General features: G+C 46.2%; 1 protein-coding gene across 3 annotated transcripts in view; it reads left to right on the top strand.

Moving 5' to 3' along the window:
- Positions 1-19,144, top strand: part of NUDT12 (nudix hydrolase 12) — a 129,585-nt gene that overhangs the window by 12,645 nt on the left and 97,796 nt on the right. For 2 of the 3 annotated variants that reach the window (XM_069226238.1, XM_069226248.1), the window contains exon 2: positions 9,797-10,006. In XM_069226238.1, coding sequence (XP_069082339.1) covers positions 9,801-10,006 — 206 coding nt within the window. In that variant the 5' untranslated portion in view covers positions 9,797-9,800. Of the gene's footprint in view, positions 1-9,619; positions 10,007-19,144 lie in introns of all 3 variants that reach the window. The other variant, XM_069226231.1, reaches the window with a different exon arrangement.

Raw genomic sequence — 19,144 nt, 5'->3', positions numbered from 1 at the left:
AACACAAAAATTTTTTTTGCTCTGGCAACAAGAGGTTTCTGTCCCCCCCCCCTGGGGGCAGATCGGCCTAATAATAGGCCGATCTGCCCCCAGGGGGGGCAGAAATGGCCTAATATAAATTTGCCCCTGAACCCCCACCCCCTCCGGAGCGACCATTGCCTACGGGGTCGCTCCCCCTGCGTGACATGGGCGCCAAAAAAAACAACTCCCGGTGCCTAGTGGTTTCTGCCCCCTTGGGGCAGAGTGACCTAAAATCGACCAATCTGCCCCCAAGGGGGGCAGAAATGGTCTAAACACAGTTTGCCCCCCAGGGGAGCGACCCTTGTCTGATGGGTCGCTCCCCATCTCTAAAAAAACAAGCAAAAAAAAAAAAAACACACAATTTTTTTGCCCTGGCTCCTAGAGGTTTCTGCCCCCCTGGGGGTAGATCGGCCTAATACCAATAGGGCGATCTGCCCCCTGGGGGGGCAGAGATGGCCTAAAATATTTTGGCCCCCCCCACCCCCCCGGGGAGCGACCCTTGACTACAAGGTCGCTCCCCTTGTGTGACGGCGCAAAAAAAAGATCCCTGGTGCCTAGTGGTTTCTGCCCCCCTTGGGGGCAGATTGACCTCAAATCGGCCGATCTGCCCCCAAAGCGGGCAGAAATGGCCTAAATACATTTTGCCCCTCCAGGGGAGCGACCCTTGTCCAAGGGGGTCGCTCCCCATCTGTAAAACAGAAAAACAAAAAAATCCCTGGTGCCTAGTGGTTTCTGCCCCCCTTGGGGGCAGATCAGCCGAATCAAAATAGGCTGATCTACCCCCCCCCCCCCAGGGGGGCAGAAATGGCCTAAAATAATCCCCTCCCCCCCCAGGGAGCGACCCTTGCCTAAGGGGTCGCTCCCCTTGCGTGAAATTCACGCAAAAAAAACTCCCTGGTGTCTAATGGTTTCTGCCCCCCTTGGGGGCAGATTGGCCTCATCAAAATATGCCAATCTGCCCCCAAGGGGGACAGAAATGGCCTAAATATAATTTGCCCCCTAGGGGAGCGACCCTTGCCTAAGGGGTCGCTCCCCACCTAAAAAAAAAAAAAGAAAACCTAAAAAAAAAAAAAAAAAAAAAAAAAAAAGATCCCTGGTGCCTAGAGGTTTCTGCCCCCCCTGGGGGCAGATCGGCCTAATAATAGGCCGATCTGTCCCCAGGGGGGGCAGAAAAGGCCTTCCCCAAAAAAATGCCCCCCCTGGGAGCGACCCTTGCCAAAGGGGTCGCTCCCGTTGCGTGAAATTCGCGCGCAAAAACAAACTCCCTGGTGTCTAATGGTTTCTGCCCCCCTTGGGGGCAGATTGGCCTCATCAAAATAGGCCAATCTGCCCCCAAGGGGGGCAGAAATGGCCTAAATATATATATTGCCCCGTAGGGGAGCGACACTTGCCTAAGGGATCGCTCCCCACCTAAAAAAAAAAGAAATCATCACAAAAAAAAAAAAAAAAAGGTCCCTGGTGCCTAGAGGTTTCTGCCCCCCCCCGGGGGCAGATCGGCCTAATAATAGGCCAATCTGCCCCCAGGGGGGGCAGAAAAGGCCTTCCTAAAAAAATGCCCCCCCGGGAGCGACCCTTGCCCAAGGGGTCGCTCCCTTTTGCCAATTTCACTGGGAAAAAAAAAAAAAATCCCTGGTGTCTAGTGGGGTTTCAAAAGCCGGATTGCAAGCAATCCGGCTTTTGAAACCTGTGAGAGACTTCAAAGGGAAGGAAATACATTTCCTTCCCTTTGAAGCCTCTCGGGGCCTCCCCCATGGGATTGAAAAAGAAATGCAAAAGCATTTCTTTTTCAATCGCGCTGGAATCAGCTCGCGCGCTGACGTCACAGGGGGGGTTGGGGGGGTCGGGGGTGGGAGGGGAAGGGCTTCCCCTTCCATCCCTGACTTAGGGGGGTGGGGGGGAACCCCACAGAGGGAGCGAGAGCGCTCCCTCTGGGCTCTGTGCACAGGACGTAATGGTTACGTCCTGGGCACAGCAGCACTGTGCCTCAGGACGTAACCATTACGTCCTGGGCACAGAAGGGGTTAAGTAGAGCAGTGGTAAATGAAATTGGTAGGATGTACCCCATAATAACCTTTCTGTGGTAGCCAGGCTGTGGTGTGCAAGTTTGTACTCACTGTACAGCCCAAAGCCATATCGTCTAAGTGCCTGCCCTAATCTCTCACACACCACAAAGCCTTCCATTATTATATATGTGTGTATATATTTAGGGCCTAGTGCACAAAGGTAAACTTACACTCTTGTGTAAGTTTACTATTTTTTTGGTATTCTCAAAATCCGTTTTAATAGTAACTTCTCAACTGCAGAGACTGATAGTAGTTTGATAATTATCAAGGCATTGGATATAGAGCTGCTGCCAGTTTGTGGGGTGTAACCTTTTTAACTGTCCTTTCTTGACCTAATGTTAAAAAACAATTGAAATGCCTCTGCCTTCTTTGGCATCGTTGATGTGTTTTCTCCCTTGGGCGAGGGAGTCAGCGACATGTATGCTTGATTTATGATTCAGCATCTGGCAGATGCAACATAGGGGAAACTTATTTGTGAACTTGCCCAGTCAAAAGCTCACATCATAAAGTGGCTTGTTATTGGGTGCAGAGGTGTAGTTTGGTGTTGAGTGTCCAATGTTACTCAATGGGGATTGATCAGGTAGGAAAGATGCGGCAGTTGGGGATCCAGTCAGGGGAACTAACAAGGGGGTTCCACTCTTGCGATGTCTGGGGGCCAGGGGACATCTTCAGTCCGCTTCGCCACAGGCCAGGGGCGACGGGTGCAAAGGTGTCCTGAGGCATCGGGTGGAGGGGAGTCCACAGCAGGCAAGTCCAAGGTGGGCTTCATCACTGGAGGGCTAGGGAACCACCTTGGCCAGGTTGGTCCACTTCAACTCCGGCTCTGCAGCATGGGTGCAGTGATGCTTTTAGGTAGATGCAGGGTAGCAGCTCCTCTGCTGCACGGGAGTTCCTGGATCTTTAATTAAGGCTGGTGGTCCTCACAGGCTTTCGGAAGCACAGCAGCTTGCAGGACAAGTCAACTTTGGCGTAAACCAATGGGAACAGCAGGCAGGGCGTCAGGGCTGGGGACATGTTAGGTGCTTCTTCCTCAGACTTTGCGGCTCTTGATTTGACCTTCATAGGTCAGCAGGAATCTGCTTTCCTGGTGCCAGGGCTTGCCTAAATACTGCACTCGGTGTTTTGCGGAGTGTAGGGTATAGCCAATGGGCTACTAATTTGTGGGATCACTATACCCCCCTATACGACCACTTCCTGTGGGGAGTGGACATAACTGTGTCCCAGAGTTCCTAAATCTGCCAACTCCAAGTTGGCAGATTTCTAAATGTTGTGTCGAAATCAGGCAGCTCACTTTAGGAGTGGGACTGACCTGAGGAGTGGACACCTCCTTGAATACTAGATTTACCCCCTGTCCAGGTGCCAGATGGACCCTGGGGCAGAGGGATTAGCATCTCTCTTCTGAGTGAAGTCAGATATGCATAGCAAGAGTGGTGGGACTCTTGGAAGCCCCCTGTTGGGTGGAGTGTACAAAACATCTCACTCAGAGCAAACTTTGTAATTGACCGCCTGAGAGCACAGGCCCTCACCCTAGGAGGTCAAACTCATGTCTGGAGGTGGCAGACTGGCTAAAACTGGTCAGTCCCCAAACAGGTAGTTGTTAGGTTTTCAGGAGGCACCTCTAAGGTGCCCTCTGGGTGTATGCATTGATAAATCCATTACTGGCATCAGTGAGGGTTTATTAATACGAGATGTTTGATACCAAACGTCCTTATTTTCAGTGAAGCCATCATGCAGCTGGGGAACTGGTATTGACCAGTGTCCAGCACATTTGCTTAAAATGTCTTCCCTGCTCACTCACTTTGTCTAAGAATCGACAAAGACGTAGCAGGTGCAAATCTGCTCACACGGATAAGTCCTCACATATAATATATTGGACCCTGTCTTAGGACTGTAAGGCCTGCGGTGGGGGTGACCTATATATTGCATACAGTGTTAGGTGACATGGCGCGCAGGCAGTGTACCATGCCCTGTTTTCACTTCTAGCTGCACTGAGACATGCAGCCTGTAATGGCAGTCTGTGTGTGCCAGGTGAGGAGTCCCTGATGGTGTCTGCTGCTGAAGATAAGCCTTGCAGAAGCTGATGATTGAAGCTAAGAATTATTAGACAAAGGATGGATCCATAAAGCTAGCTTGATGTCCTCTTTATAAAAATAACGTAAAGGCCTTGCTTTCTCAGGATCTGTTTATGAGACATCATATAAATATTTATTAATGAAGGACTAGATACACAGCCTTTTGACACACTGTGTGTGGGTAAAAGAGAAAGAGCTCAACTACTACCTTTACAGCTTGTGCTCAGTCAGCAAGAAAAGATTCAGTCCACTGCAGAACACCATCTCTCTCCGCAGCTTCCCAGAGATCAGTGATCAAATATGAAAAGGCCCCATGGGGTAAAGAGTAAGCCCTAGATTGTTCAGAGCACAAATAGGATGGTTTCTATCCCATGGCCCATGCAAAGTCCAGATTCACAAGGGTCCACTATGGAAGTTTCCTCAAGTTGAGTAGAAAGTTAAGTATTGACTGCACCTTCCAAGATCTTAGACTTTATTGGAAGAATAATTTGGATCTGTTGTTTGAATCAACAGCTGGGTCAGTGTCTGGTTTCTTCAGTAGAGGGTGGATACCATAGCTCTATTCCAAGTCTTGTTTGTCAATTAGGTAGAACTTCTACACAATCGATAGACTCTGCTATAGTATTCCTAACTAGTTTCAAGTTTTTTGCAGGACTGGGGTCTAAATAAAAGCCTGAAGAAATGAGAGTAATTTGGCACATGAAAACTCGGGCTATAATTGTTAAAGCAGAGAGTAGGAACACGGCCGTAGGACAGGCTAAGTACGTTAGAATCTTCAGAACATGTCTAACTATTAAAGACCAGGAAATTGATTCAATTTCTTTAAAATTTATCATATAATTCTCTAGAGAAAGGAGTAACGTTTGGTTACAGCCTGGAAAGACCGTTTGTGACATTATTGCAAGCTTCCTTAGAGGCATTTGGTGTAGCATAATGTGAGAGAACAGGGCTGATTGCAGAGGCTCCCTAACATTTTGCCCCCATTTTCCACTTTCCGCTGGTGTTTTCCTGACTCTGATGGTGCCCGGGGTACTTCTAACCAGTCCCAGGGCTGATGCTCTGTGTAAAATCAGTATGCAAATTAGGCTAATTATAATTGGCTAAGTCAATCTACCTATAAGTCCCTAGTATATGGTAGGGCATGGAGGTTTAGGGACCCCAGCATAGGTAGTGCACCCATAGGTGCACTGCTGAGGTGCCCAGTGTCATTTTAAAGGCAGGCCTGCCTTGCTGGCTGCTTTTAAATTAAAGTTATATGCAAATTCGACTTTGGAATTAAAAGTAGTTCCAAAGTCTTGATCTACCTTATTTTTACATATGGGCCACCCCTAAGGTGTGCCCGTAGGGCTGGGGGCCTTGTAACTATAAGCAGGGACCTTATACAAATAGTTTTATAAGCCCTGGTGAGGTAAAACAGCCAAATGTTGTTTTTCCCTCATTGTAGTGAATGGCCTCCATAGGCTAGAATGGGGAAACTTTATTTTAATTTTTAAAGTCCCCTTAAGTAAAAGATACCAAGAGTTTGGTATCAAATTAATTGTTATAATCCCACAACCTTCAGTTGTTGGATTTAATATAACTTGTTCAGGTAAAGAGTTTTAAACTTTACCTAAAAAGTTGCCAACTTCAGCCCTGCAGTGTTTTTGCTGCTGTGCTCTGATTGGCCAGCCTGCCTTGATGAGGTGTGAAGTGGCCTGGCGTCACACGAAGAGATGTGCCTGTGGGAGGAGATCTCCCCTCAACAGATGGTGGGGCAGGAAGGGGGAGGGCTGCCAAACTGGTCTTCAAAGGCAGAGAAGGAATTTGGAGCACCCCAGCACTTAGGTGCCCCCTTGATTAGATTAGGAGAGGGCAGGAGAGTGGGTGGGCTCAGCTGGATGTGACCTCCCAAAAATCACTTTCAGCCATGATGGATTTTTGAGGAATGTTGCCTCCTGGGATTGATTTTTGCCACAATTCCCAGGAAGTGGTCATCACAGGGGAAAGGACCCTGCACCTGATTGGAGAACCAGGACCCCCCTGTTTTTCACCCAGGAGCCAGGATCAAACTGGCAGACCTGCACCCACACCTCAGTTCCCTACCAGATCCCCATCAGATTCCAACGAGGAGGAACCACAGGAGAAGGACTGCCCTGCTGGACCCCTGGCCTGCACCTGGACCCTGCACTTTGAAGGACTGCACCAGCTGCACACTTGGGCTTCACCACAAGAAGGACTTTGCCTGGCTTCAACTGGTTCAAGGAGGGGCTCCCTGTTTGCTACAGGTGAAAAAATGCTAACCAGAGTACCCTGCACCAACTCCTGAAGAAACCAACCAGCTGACCACTGTCCAGTGGTCAAAAAGGAGTTTGTGCCAGGTGCATTCTGGGAGTTGTAGTCCACACCCCCAAGGATCATCTCAGAGCTGCTGGAACCTTGGGGTGAGCTGTGGACCCCAAAAGAACCTTAAAGGAACATCTGGAAGAAGATCCAGAAGTTTGGAGAACTTTTGAAAAAAATCTCTATAGAGGGACCGACCTGCCGCGGCAACTCTAGCCGGCTTGCCTCAACCACGACCCGGCCTGACTTGCAGGTTCGTCCCGGTGAAGAAAATCTCCAAAAAAGAGACTAAGTCCGAACGTAGGAAGTTGACCGGGACCTCCCAGCCAGCGTATCCGAGGAGGGCTCCAAGGACGTCGGATCAAGATCCAGATTTGCCCCGATCGAAGGATTTTCACCTCGAAAAAACGACTAAGTCCGAAGGTAAAAATCTCCACCGAGGGCTTCCGCTACGCGTATCCGGAGAAGAGTTCCAGGAGGTCGGATTGGACTGGCAGGTTCGTCCCGCTGAAGAAAAACTTCAGAAAAACGACTAAGTCTGAAGGTAAACTTTTGACCGAGGCCTTCCTCTGGCTGTAGCCGAGCCGCGGTCGGCTTTGAACTTTGACACTGCCCCGGTCGAGGTGTGACCAGATGACCAGATTGGTGCTTTTTGTTACTAGGCGCTAGAAAACAATTCTTTAAAAATTCATATCTCCGGTTACCCTTATCCTATTTTATTCGTTTTTGTGTCATTTTAAAGATAGATTATATTTTTATTTTTATAGATTGGTTTCGGATTTGTAAACGGTTTCCTGTGTTTTATTTAATTACTGTTTTGTGATATTTGAATGCTTTACACTCTGTCTCCTAAGTAAAGCCTTGTCGCTTGTTGCCAAGCTGCCAAGGATTGAGGTGGGTTTAATTTACTGAGACCTAACTGGACCTAAGTGGAGGTTAGTGGCCTATTGCTAAGTGTAGGTACTTATCTGCCCTTATCAATAACCCATTTTCCAGCACATAACCTCTAAACAAGGCTGTACATTTTCTGCCAGCCTTATTACGCTGGTTTGCAAGCAACTTAGAGGATTTAAATCATCGTCATACCACAGAGCATGGGCAAATGACCTAGAAGATTTACCTTTATGAACAGGCATAATATTGAAGTCACCTAGAAAAATAACAACTGGGCTTTTCTTTATATGAGAAGCTAAAATGTCAAATAGAATAGCAACGAAGTTGGAAGCCGGTCCAGGATGGCAGTATGCTGTACAAAACAAGATTGTCTGACTGGGCTAGTTTAGGTTGTTTGAGAGTATGCTTTACAGTCTTACATTGAGGAGCCGACACTGGAGAGGTAGAACAACAAGATCTGCACATTACTGCTAGCCCTGCACCCTCACGATGAGGAAGGCCAACTGATAAGATGGTACAGCCGTCAGACATTGCAGAAGTAATTTCAGAAACAGAAGTCTTATCAAATCAGGTCTCAGTAGCAAACATTTTACGCTATTATACTGCTTGTTGTGTTTACCTACAAACCAAAAAATAAAGAAGTTATTATGAACATGAGGGGATTGCGCAACCAACGAACCAAAATTATACAAGTATTGACAAAGCCACTACTTCTGGATTTAATGAGCTAATAAATGCAAATAACATTTGTTATGCGTGTAAATACACGTGTTAGCTGATTGAAGTCAGACATATTGGTTGTGGTAGTGATCGTAATGAAAATGGTATCGGCAGTGGTCATAATGGTGGTAGTGGGGTCTCTGGTGTTAGTGGTAATGGTAATTGTGTTAGTAATCAGGGTAGTAATAATAATGGTGGTAGAAACAGTAGTAATAGTGGAGTTAGGTGACAAGGTCAATCCTGACAGTACCCTAGATTTCCCTTAGCCCTTGGGTAGTACAGCTACCGCATCTTACCATCCTGATGGGGAGAAACAAATGGGTGGTGTCCTGCAAATCTCTACTGAAATTAAAAAGCTCAGAGGAATGTAACATTACCTAGAAGATGAACAGATATTAGAAGGAGTTGCCTCTTAACCCTTCCCCAAACCAGCACATACAAGAATTCTGGACTAGTATTTTGTAAGGCTTTTTGAGTACACTCTAGTGTAGAACATATGCAAAAATATTACAATAGAAATCCAAAGAAGTACTGACTACGAATCGACAAAAACTAAACAATATAAATCAGCCAGTATGTTACATAATATGAATTCTCTTTGTAGTAAGCCCTTGCTAATAATATTTATTACTGAAAAATCTGTCATTGGGAAAGGTGCAGCACTCGTTGCATACTCGAATTTTGAAACCGGCAGCCCAAAGTCTTAAAGTTCAAGCATCTTTTATGAGAATACAGTGTGTCTTTAGTCAACAACCTTGATAGAAAATGATGAGGTTTCTGGAAGCTAAAAATTCTCCTCACGCGTTAAGAGAAGAGAGTCGAAGACCTTGTTTTATAGTGATTATTGTGATTTATGGTGATCACCAGAGCTGTTGTGAGAAAGTGTCCTCATAGTGTGTGGGGAAAAACAATGTGATTTCTCTTACAGTATTGCAGATCCAATTACAGCCCTTTTAAAATGTTAAACATTGTTGAATATATAAACGAAAAGCACACTCCGATCACAAGCACGTTGTCATAGTATAGCCACCATAAATGCAGAAGAACACCCAACTGTAAGTGAAAAACAAAACCCGTGGGTAGTAGATCATAGAAAGCGACTGGCAGGTAAAAAAAAAAAAAAGGCCAGTGCAGTAAAATAACTTGTTTTCTGACTGTGATGCATTGAACCCTTGATGAATGAGTTTATTTTTCAGATGTAAGACTGTGATGGCATAGTTATTCTCTATCCCAAAACAGCTCATTTTAGCACGAAAATAAGTTTAGGTTGAGGGGTGCATAAAGTCGTCGATTTGCCAATAACATGGAGATTTCCTCATCTGGGTTTCAAGCGCCTCCCTCTCATCGTCTTTTCGATGTCAATTGAACCCCTCCGTGGAAAACAACCCCGAAATTTACAGCTGGCAATCTATAATTCCATATACTTTATTTGTCGGATTCAAAATAAATGACTACAACGTTTTCTCAGTGTGCCCTTTTTGGTTTTCCATTGTATTAATATCTTGTATTGCTCTTTGTTTTATGTCCTAGCCTTCATGCTGGAATACCACTTGGGCTTTCTGATTCGAACAGTATCTGCGGGCAGGCAAAAAACACAAGCTACCTACATCCTTACATACGAACTTCAACAATTCTATATTACACATGGTAACATATAGATGTTAATTTCATCTCAATTTCTTTCTTGAAAATACTAAATAATTACAGGAAAATGTCCGAGACACCGAGAAGTCCCAGGGAAGATATTATTTCTCAGTTTCATAATCTGGCAGCAATTGGGGATACTGCCAGACTTTCTGTATTGCTTGGTCACTCCTCATCGATAATCAATGATACTGCTAAAAATGGGTGGACCGCCCTCATGTATGCAGCAAGAAATGGACACTTTGACGTTGTACAGATGCTACTTAAACACGGGTAAGGGTCAGTTGTTTTTCGACCTGTTCCTCTGCGCAGACTGTAACTCCTGTGTGTAGATGTATAAGTTTCCCTTATTTCTCTGCATTCTTTTATTTTATTTTTATTTACTGTATTTGAATGCCTCTGGAAGCATCTGTAAATTCACTATGTTACACAACATATATCATTTATGTAGTTTAGTTGATTGTCCATGAATGATTTTAAAATCAAAATGTAATGTGTCTGTTTAAAACGAAATATTCCGTATCATGTCCACTTTTCCTGTTGTTACAACAGAGGAGCTCAGCTAGTTTGGAGTTTCATCATGCTTGAGGTGCTTAGACAGGCAAGCACTGCATATAGATTAACTGCGCAGCAGCCTGACCTCCTTCTGGCAAAACCACAAGAGGTCTTCCTGGCTCAAAACTGGATATCTGTTTCTTATCTGCTCTATTGCATTGTAAAGCTAAAATATGCTCACCCAAATATTCATTTCAACATGGTGCCTCCAAGAAATTCAGGCTTATATTTGCCAACCCTTAAGTGCAAAGCCATTACATAATTTGCAAACTGTGTTTTATTATTTTTAAGCACTGACCAACAGACCTATAAAATAGTCTTTCTTTCAGCTTCAAAAAGTTCCCCAGTTTGGGGGGGGGGGGGGGAAGCATACCATGACGCCAATGGAGTCAGACGCTTGAGCCTTTTGATATGGCACCCTGTTTCATGGGCGTTTCCATTTTCCTGCCTTGAGCCAACGACCAAGGACAGAGGCAGGCTGAGAGGGCCCCTCATGCATTCCATGGTGTGGTGGGATAGGTGCAGCCGCAACTTGGGGCCATAAAGAACAATGCATGCTCTGACCTGACACTGAAGGTGGTGTCCCTCAAGAGTCAGCAAGATGGCGGAGGCCGCTAGGTGCGCTCAGGCCAGATCTGCTCAGTGGCGAGGAGGACAAAGATATGTTTTGGCCCCCAGTGGTGACAACCAGTAACCAAGGCAGCAATCAGGTTACGTGGGCCTGGACCTGGACCTGCAGGGGAATAGAGGGGCCACTCATGAGGGATGCCCAGATAGTCCGCAACAATCAAAAACTCACAGTAAGTGGCACAAGAGGGCGGGCGCGTGGCAGTAGGGTGCCCCAGAGGGCTGGCGATATCTTGAGTCCAGGTGATCCCCCAGCAGGTGCCATTGGAGCTGCTGTTACCACGTGGAGAGCTAGAGAACACAGCAGCATAGATGGTGAGGGAGAGGTGCTCATGCCTGCAGGGTTCGTTGCGGCTCTCTGCCCGGGGCAGGCCTTCCTGGGGAGTGGGGGGGACTGTGTAGCTGGGACCCTGGGGCCAGGGTGTGGGGTGGGTTGTGGGGATATGGCCTGAAGGGGGAGGTAAGGGGGCCCAGCTGAAAATGGACTCCCTCCAACAGAGGCATGGGACCCTGAGGAGTTCAGGGGAGGGGGGGTAACCATGGTGGAGAGGGCCACGGATGAAACACTCTACCTGGGGCTTCTGCAAACTGATCCTAAGAAACTTGCAGACAAGGTGAGAGAGTGCTACTGGCACTGTGGGCACCACCTACGCTGATAGTGGCCAGACTACTATATGTCCAAGACCATACCCTGTAAGTGGCGAGCTCTCAAGGCCCTTGGGAACCAGTCAGCGAAACAGCGAGCTTATACCTCGACTACACCACAGCAGTGTACTATATAACAGTCAGTTACCAGCTGTTGAAACTGAACCTTATGTATGCACTGTTTTTTCTCTGCAAAACTATGGGTCATTGAAGGAGGGACCCACATTTTTGGGTCTGCAGCCAAGCTGTGGAGTTCGCCTGAGGTGAAGGACCACCCTTGCCATGACCTGTGGGACAGAGAATGGCCTTCAGAATGGCAAAGGCAGCAACTGAAATGTAAGCCGTGCAGGAGGTCCCAGGCGGCCCTGACAACAGACCAGGCGAATTCTGAGAGTCATGGTTATGGCAGAATACCAATCCATAAAATGTGACAACAGGTGGGCAGCACTAGCAGCAGACTGGGATGACACTGCAGGAGACTCAGTGGCCACATAGGAGGACCTGTAGGAGATGGCCCTACCAGTATTCACTCTGATGACAGCAGATATCCGTGGCTGAGTGGCTTAGAAAATTATGAGGGGTCTCCTCAATATATATTGTTTGGTTGACCCAGGGAAGAATATGGCACGGACAGCTGCTGTAGCAAGGTGCCAGTACTATGTGGTATGACTGTGGAATCTTACCAAGTAATACTAGCACATTACCCAATAGTTGACCTTATCTCAGTCCTGGTAGTCTACTTAGAGAAACATGAGTAGAGCATTTCACAATATCAGTTTCGAAGATAAGTCAACACAACTCCAAGGAAATCTGACCCCAATTTAGGAAACATAAAAGATTTTTATATAAGTTTTAAACAACAAAAAAACATTTTCACAAAACTGGAGTTGTGAATTTTAGGAGCTTTTGAAAATAGGGTATTTTCACTGTTTAAATGGCTCCCATTAAAGTCAATAGAGAAAATCAAAGTATGAACTTGGGCACTTGCAGTGTGAGTTCTGGGAAACCTACCTGAACTTAAGGTTCTGCGGGGCCCTATACCAAGAGTCAGCAGTCAGTTTCTTATTACCTTGCCCAGGGAGGCAGGGTGCAGCGGTGCTTTATTTGGAATTGGTGCTGACGGGGTCTGTGGCTGTTGGCACGTTTGCACCACTTGGCAAACGGGTACGTAGAGGTGGACACGCTCTATCCTTTGGATGTACAGGTCTTTGGGGGACCAGGAATCAATAGATGGAACTTTGCCACCATGTCCGTTGGCTTCAGGTGCAGAGGCAGCTTCTAGCTGTCAATCACGGGAACTGGTTAAGTCAAAGCTGCTTTGCTGCTCTTCTCGAGGTCACTCTCTTCAGGATGCAGAACCATAGAAGAGGGGTAGTTGCCAACATCAGTCCCTATGCTGGTGTTCTGCTCTGGAGTCGGTGATGTCAGAGTGGCCGTCGGTTTCTGGATTAGTGACAGACAAGCCTTGGTATGTGCAAATGTTGTCCGCAGGTACTTCGGCTGGGCGTAGCCTAGCAGGTAGTAGTGGCTTGAAACTTGGCATAGACCTCACTCTTACTTTTTGGATGCTGGCCACGGAGTTTCCTGAGGCTCACTCACATGGAGCCTGTTGAGTCTCAGTTCTTTGATTTCAGCAAGGTGTATACTACTGCAGTTTACTGCGGATTAGTACCACCAGCAAGGGGAGTCCTTTTTTTTTTTTTTTTTAGCTTCTCAATGTATCCACTGGGGTCCCTATTGCTGGGACAAACGAGCTTTCACAATAGGCACACGTCGGTCACTTAGTTCCGGTGGTGGTCTCTAAAATCCAGGTCCCGTTGTCAGTGACAATGTCTTATTTGTGCCTCTTCTTTGTTGCAAGTAACAACTAAGATTCCGGTGCCAGGGGAGCCCCTTAGATCCTGGTTCAGGGGGCATTAAGGCTGTGGGGGATAGAGGTCATTGGACTACTGGTCCCTGCGGCTAGCCCTCCCCTGTAGTGACCACTTCTGCGGGAGTGGGTCATTTTCCTACCCAGAATCCACTAAACCGAAGGGTTGCATAGGTATCAGAACCCTCTCTTGGTTGTTCTGACTTCCTAGCCCACTCTAAAGGTGTGGCTAGCCTTTTGGAGGTGTATGCCTCCTGCATAGTGAATTTCCTCATGTCGGGCTGGACAGGGTAGGAAGGGCTTTATCCTTGATTGGGGGGGGGGGGACAAGTAATTACATTTCAAGGGCAGGGTGAAGCCTTTGAGGCTCACCGCCTTGATTACCTTTCATACTAGCCAGCCTGGGAGGGAGGAGGTGTGACCTCTGCCCAGGCCCTTTGTCTCCCTTCTGTGGAAGTGCTATCACAACTAGCAGGAGGGCAGACTTTTGTCTGTGGTGGCAGAGGCTTGAGAGAGCTCGCCAAAACAGTGGAGAGCTTGGTAACTTGGTGGGCATCCTCCAAGGGTGCCACCAAGGCACAAGCTAATTAATCCTGAGAATCAGAATCGTGCTCAGGATTAAAAAAAACAAGTGTTTGATATCAATCGGCCAGGGAATCACAGAGCTGGACATCTGGGAACTGCCCAGATGCCAGTCCATTTTATCCTATGGACCACTGGTTACTCATGGTAGCATTCCATTTTAAATGCCATCATGGGGTCATATATGCTTTTGCATATGTCCTCACTCATAGTACAGTGCACTCTGCCTCCTGTGTTATAGGAGGCCTTCCTTAGGGGTGACTGACTTGTACTTTGGGCAGTAAAGGGACTCTGCCTGCACTTGGTGTGGGCAGAGTCTCACTCGAGCAGCAGGCTGCTTGTGCAGGCTGACATGGCAGCTCTGCAGTTTCACTTTTACTTGGGTCACACAGGGTGGCACAATCAGTGCTGCAGCCCTAGTGATCCCTTTACCACCTTTGCCCTGGGTACCACTGGGACCAATTACTAGGGACTTACAGGGGTGGGCCTTGCCAATTGACCTATGCAATTCAAAATACAGTTTAGGGGAAAGAGCTTAAGTACTGAGGTCCGGTTAGCAGGCATCAAGCAGCAAAAAGTGTGTGTGTGTGTGTGTGGGGGGGGGGGTTTACCATTCAAAATGGACACTTTACAACAGCTGCGTAGGCAACGACCCACAACATCTCTGTTGCGCTGCACCCTCTACTGCTATTTCTATGTGAGAGACCTGTTTTATTGCTTGAAATAATAGATATGGTGGATAGTTTTAGGTGGTTGGAAGTTGGGTTCGGAGGGGCGGTTAGGGGCATACTGGTTGTCATCTAAGGCATAGACACACCACAGTAACACATCTAATATGGCAGAATGCAGACCACACTATGCAATCCAGGGATGACCCTTAAGATATTCTCCCGGAACGTTAGTGGCCTGGGCATCAAGTTGAAGAGACGGGTATTGTGGAAATACTTGGCTAGACATGGTCCTGATGTTATCCTGCTACAGGAAACCCGTCTTGGGGCAGTAACAGGAGGTACAAACAACTGGTGCATGCAGGCTTCTCCGCAGGATCTAGGGGGTTGGGGATCTTGGTCCGCAAATTCCTCCCTCTGCATTTGTGGGTAGATGGTTTAGGGTGTTATGTGGCTGTGAATGGACAATGGACCGCAGGGACCCTGGTACGGAGGTCATGGTACTTTAACACACATGAGTGAAAACCTCCTGACCACTCGCCAGTGGTCACACATTTATTATTATTATTATTATTATTATTATTATTATTGTGGAATCGCATGTCGGTTCTTTACCAACTTGGGCCTAATGGGCCCTGTGATACACAATGACAATTGGGCCTATCTCTGTGGGACAATGTACAACTAACACAAGCTAAGCTTACTGATATTGCCTGAAACGCACTATATTGCAAGGCTTGCCATTAGAACAGCCACCATGAAATATCATTGTCATTGCATGCTAGCTGAAGGAGTCTTCCTTCATGAAGATACCATTTGTGTACGTGCTGTTCTCAGTTCTGTCATAAGATGTATCACGTAATATTAGACAGGTAGGACATATTGGGTAACTTCCTTGTCTGTGCTTCAATTTACTATACATGGTGCGTTATGAAGAATAGACTGTAGCACCTTTGGCAATAGTGAAGAAATGATCATACGTCAATGTCAAGGACCAATGAAATGCTCGATTCTGTTTGTGGTTTGATATTATAAAAGACCATGTATTACTTCCTTATTCAGACTGTTCGAGCTTGACTTTTGCTGCTCAGTCTCCATGTGCATGTATCTGTTGTTTCTAAATAAACCTTTTTGTCTACCAGGAAGAGCTGGCTAACGGTTGTTTGTATCCTGAGATGGGTATCTAAAATTCAGCTTCTACATTATTATTATACTTTTGTAGAGCACACAGCTACTCGAGTGTCCTGGCGGTAGCTGATCTGTAGCCACTGATCAAAAGGAAAGCATTTCAGAAGGTGCTTAAAAACAGTCTTGCTTTGAGCCTGCGTTTGAAGGAACCTTCTTTGGTGGCCCTCAGTTCTAAAGAAACAGCATTCCAGCTTGAAGCGGCCAACGCTGAAAAAGAGCATCCACCCAATTTCTTCCTTTTAGTTTTTGGAGAAACCACCAACAAAGCAGGGGGATGCAACTTTCTGGTTGGAAGATAATGTGCTTTTCTGTTAGTCGGGTAGCTAGGGCTAAACCGATTTTAAAAAAAAATAATAAAAAAAAAAATAATAATCGACAAAAAAAAGAAAAAGCTCTAGACCCTTAAACTGAACATGCTACCAGATAAGTAGCCAGTGAAAGTCCTTCAGGTGCCGACGAATATAACGTGTTTACAGAGCCCTAACAGCAAACGAGCCGCTGCGTTCTGCACCAACTTGGTCTCTTAAGTTGGTATGCAGGCAGGCCCCAGTACAAAGCATTAGCATAATCCAAACCTGAGATGATAAGGGCATGGATTACCGTCTTCTGGCAATCTAAGGCAAGTAAGCATAAAACCTTTATTTAATGAACATAGCAGGCCAAAGCACATTCCCACCACATTGTCCACTTGAGGGACAATAGATAACTTATTATTAAATTTTACTCCTTGGTTGTGAACAACAGAGGCTGAAGAGGGAGGAGGTAAGTGTGGGGGTGGGGGGAGGTGCCAAACTAGGCCAGAAATTACCTCACCACACAGGAGTGGTGAAACCAAAAAGTAGTATTCGGTTTTACTTGTATAACATTGGAGATTGTTCTCACGCAACCACACTGAAACACTGCTGATAGACATGCAACACATTTATTTTACATAATGGGGGGGTGTTACCATACCAGGTAAGGGGGGGTCTGTGTATTGTCAGCATACAATTCCACTTGCACACCAAAGGATTCAGCCAGGGCTGCCAAGGGAGTCCTATATAAACATTGAACAGCACAGGACTCCATGCAGAGCCCAAGGGGACACCAAACCTGAAAGGTTTGGGATCGGACGTAAAAGGTGGCATCCAAACTGACTGTGTTCTATCCGTAAGAAAACATTTGAGCCACGGTAAGGCGGGCCCTCCTATTCCAGTCTTGTTCAGTCTTTGTAAGAGGATGGAATGAGAAACGGTATCGGATGCCGCTGTTAAATTAAGCCGTAGGAGGACCACTTGCTTCCCTTGATCCACAGCAAGTTTAATATTATGAGACTTCCAGCCCGATTGAGAGGAATATGGCAACCAGTTGAAGTCCAAATCCCTGGAAAATTTAGCATTTATAAATTTTTCAAAAAGTTTAGAGAAGGCCAGTAACAGAGAAATAGGCCTATAATTGACCAGGATGACATATAAGCTGAAGGCTTTTTCAGTAGTGAGATGTGCTTAGCTTTTTTCTTTTAACAGCTAGTACATTAGATTGGAGGAGGGACTCCTTTAGAATGGAGTTAAGAGTGGGATTGATTGCCATGTAGTTAGCCCCCCATAATGAGGGGAAGACTGGGATAATTCCAAGAACCAGATTTACAAGTTCTTAAAGCTTTCTCGGACTCCTGCAGTGAAATAGTAGCAAGAGCAAATAAAGAGGAGGACAAATTTGAAAGAGCTCACTGATGCTGAAGGCTGAATGTTCAGATCCAAACAGAACTAAGGTATTGACAATGCCGTTAACTTATCAAATACAACCTGACAATTGAGAGCTAAATTTATGGGAGGCATCCAAAGGCTGGGTTACAGTGATTGGATTAGAGAATTATTTCGTAATTTTGAAGATCTCTCTGCCCGTTCTTAGACATAGATATTTCACTGGCAAAGAAAGCAGCTTGGGCCATCTTAATGTCTTGGTAGTACCCATTAAGCTCCTTCCTGTAGAGTTCCTTATCCGTAGGTAAATAGAACTTTCTCCAAGACCTTGCAAGTCTTTTACATAATTGCTGTCTTTTGCTGAGTTCCTCATCAAACCAAGGGGCTGAAGGGTGCCTTAGAAGGCCAAACCCCGCCATCAAAGGAGCCAAAGTATCAGCCTTCCGTCTAAGCCAGGTATCGGCTGCCGTTGCATCCTCTTCTATAGATCCCAGCAGGTGTGGAACACTCTCACTTGATGTAGAGGTTATTTCCAAATTTGTGCTCTTTGGCCAATTATGATGCAGTAGGGAAGGGATTGCTCTTCTTCCTTTTGCCCCATGCTCAATGGTCCAACTAAAATAAATCATATTGGATCAGTCCACGTATTATATTTGAAATCCTTTATATTATCCTGTCCATTACAAAAAATGGGGTCCAGGATATGGCCCATCGAGTGGATGTGCTGTTTGACACACTGTAATAGGTTTCAAGCGGACAGATTGTCAAACAGACGGTGTGTGATGATCATTGACATTATCCAGGTGAATGTTCAAATCCCCCAAAATGGGGAAAAAAGTGAATATTTTTACAAGTATTTTGAGATACAGTCATCTAAGGAGGACAACAAAAATCTCCAGCATAGCCAGGAGGGTGACAGATAAGGTCTCCAGCTAAAGTTTTGGTTGCTGAACGGGAGAGGCAAAAACCCAGGCACTCTGCCCCTTGCAACATCTCCCCTCTTTTCCCCTCTCTCTCAGTATAGGATGGAAAAGCCCTCAGGAGTGGCTAAAGTAGTATCAGGATCAGAGCTCCCCTCCAACTAAGTTTCCGTAGGAAAAAGGCTGTCAAGACCATCCTCCCGGAGTAAACCATGAGTATGAAGTGCATTCTTGTGAAAAGAGCCAACATTAACCAAAGCTGCCTAAACCATAAAACTATATGAGGAAAGTATAGTGCTAATAGCTGAAATATGCATGATATTCTTGAATGGCTTGGGCCCGATAGCTTTAGCAAACAAGAACAACAGACTGGCGGCAAAGGAAGAATAGAAAGATCACACCGACCTGAGTAGGTAAGACCATGGTTTAAGGCTAGCGTTTCAGCAGAGGAATAAATCAAATTCTGGTTCTCACCAGGAGTAAATTGGGCAGCATTACTGGCACTGAGCACGGGACAAGCACGGAGGGTGCAGACTGTCTTACCTTAGGTGCGCCCTCGGCACTAATATGCTACACGTCCACACACCGGCTGTCTTAATATAGGGTGGAGGCATTCCCTGCCGTCAATTAGACCGTTGACCTCAATATGTCGGCAGAAAAGAGGAGAGTGACTA

Source organism: Pleurodeles waltl, chromosome 1_1 (assembly GCF_031143425.1).
Source record: "Pleurodeles waltl isolate 20211129_DDA chromosome 1_1, aPleWal1.hap1.20221129, whole genome shotgun sequence".
NCBI classification, from domain to species: Eukaryota; Metazoa; Chordata; class Amphibia; order Caudata; family Salamandridae; genus Pleurodeles; species Pleurodeles waltl.
Note: the sequence above shows the minus strand (reverse complement) of the source record. Positions and strands in the feature narration are given on the sequence as shown.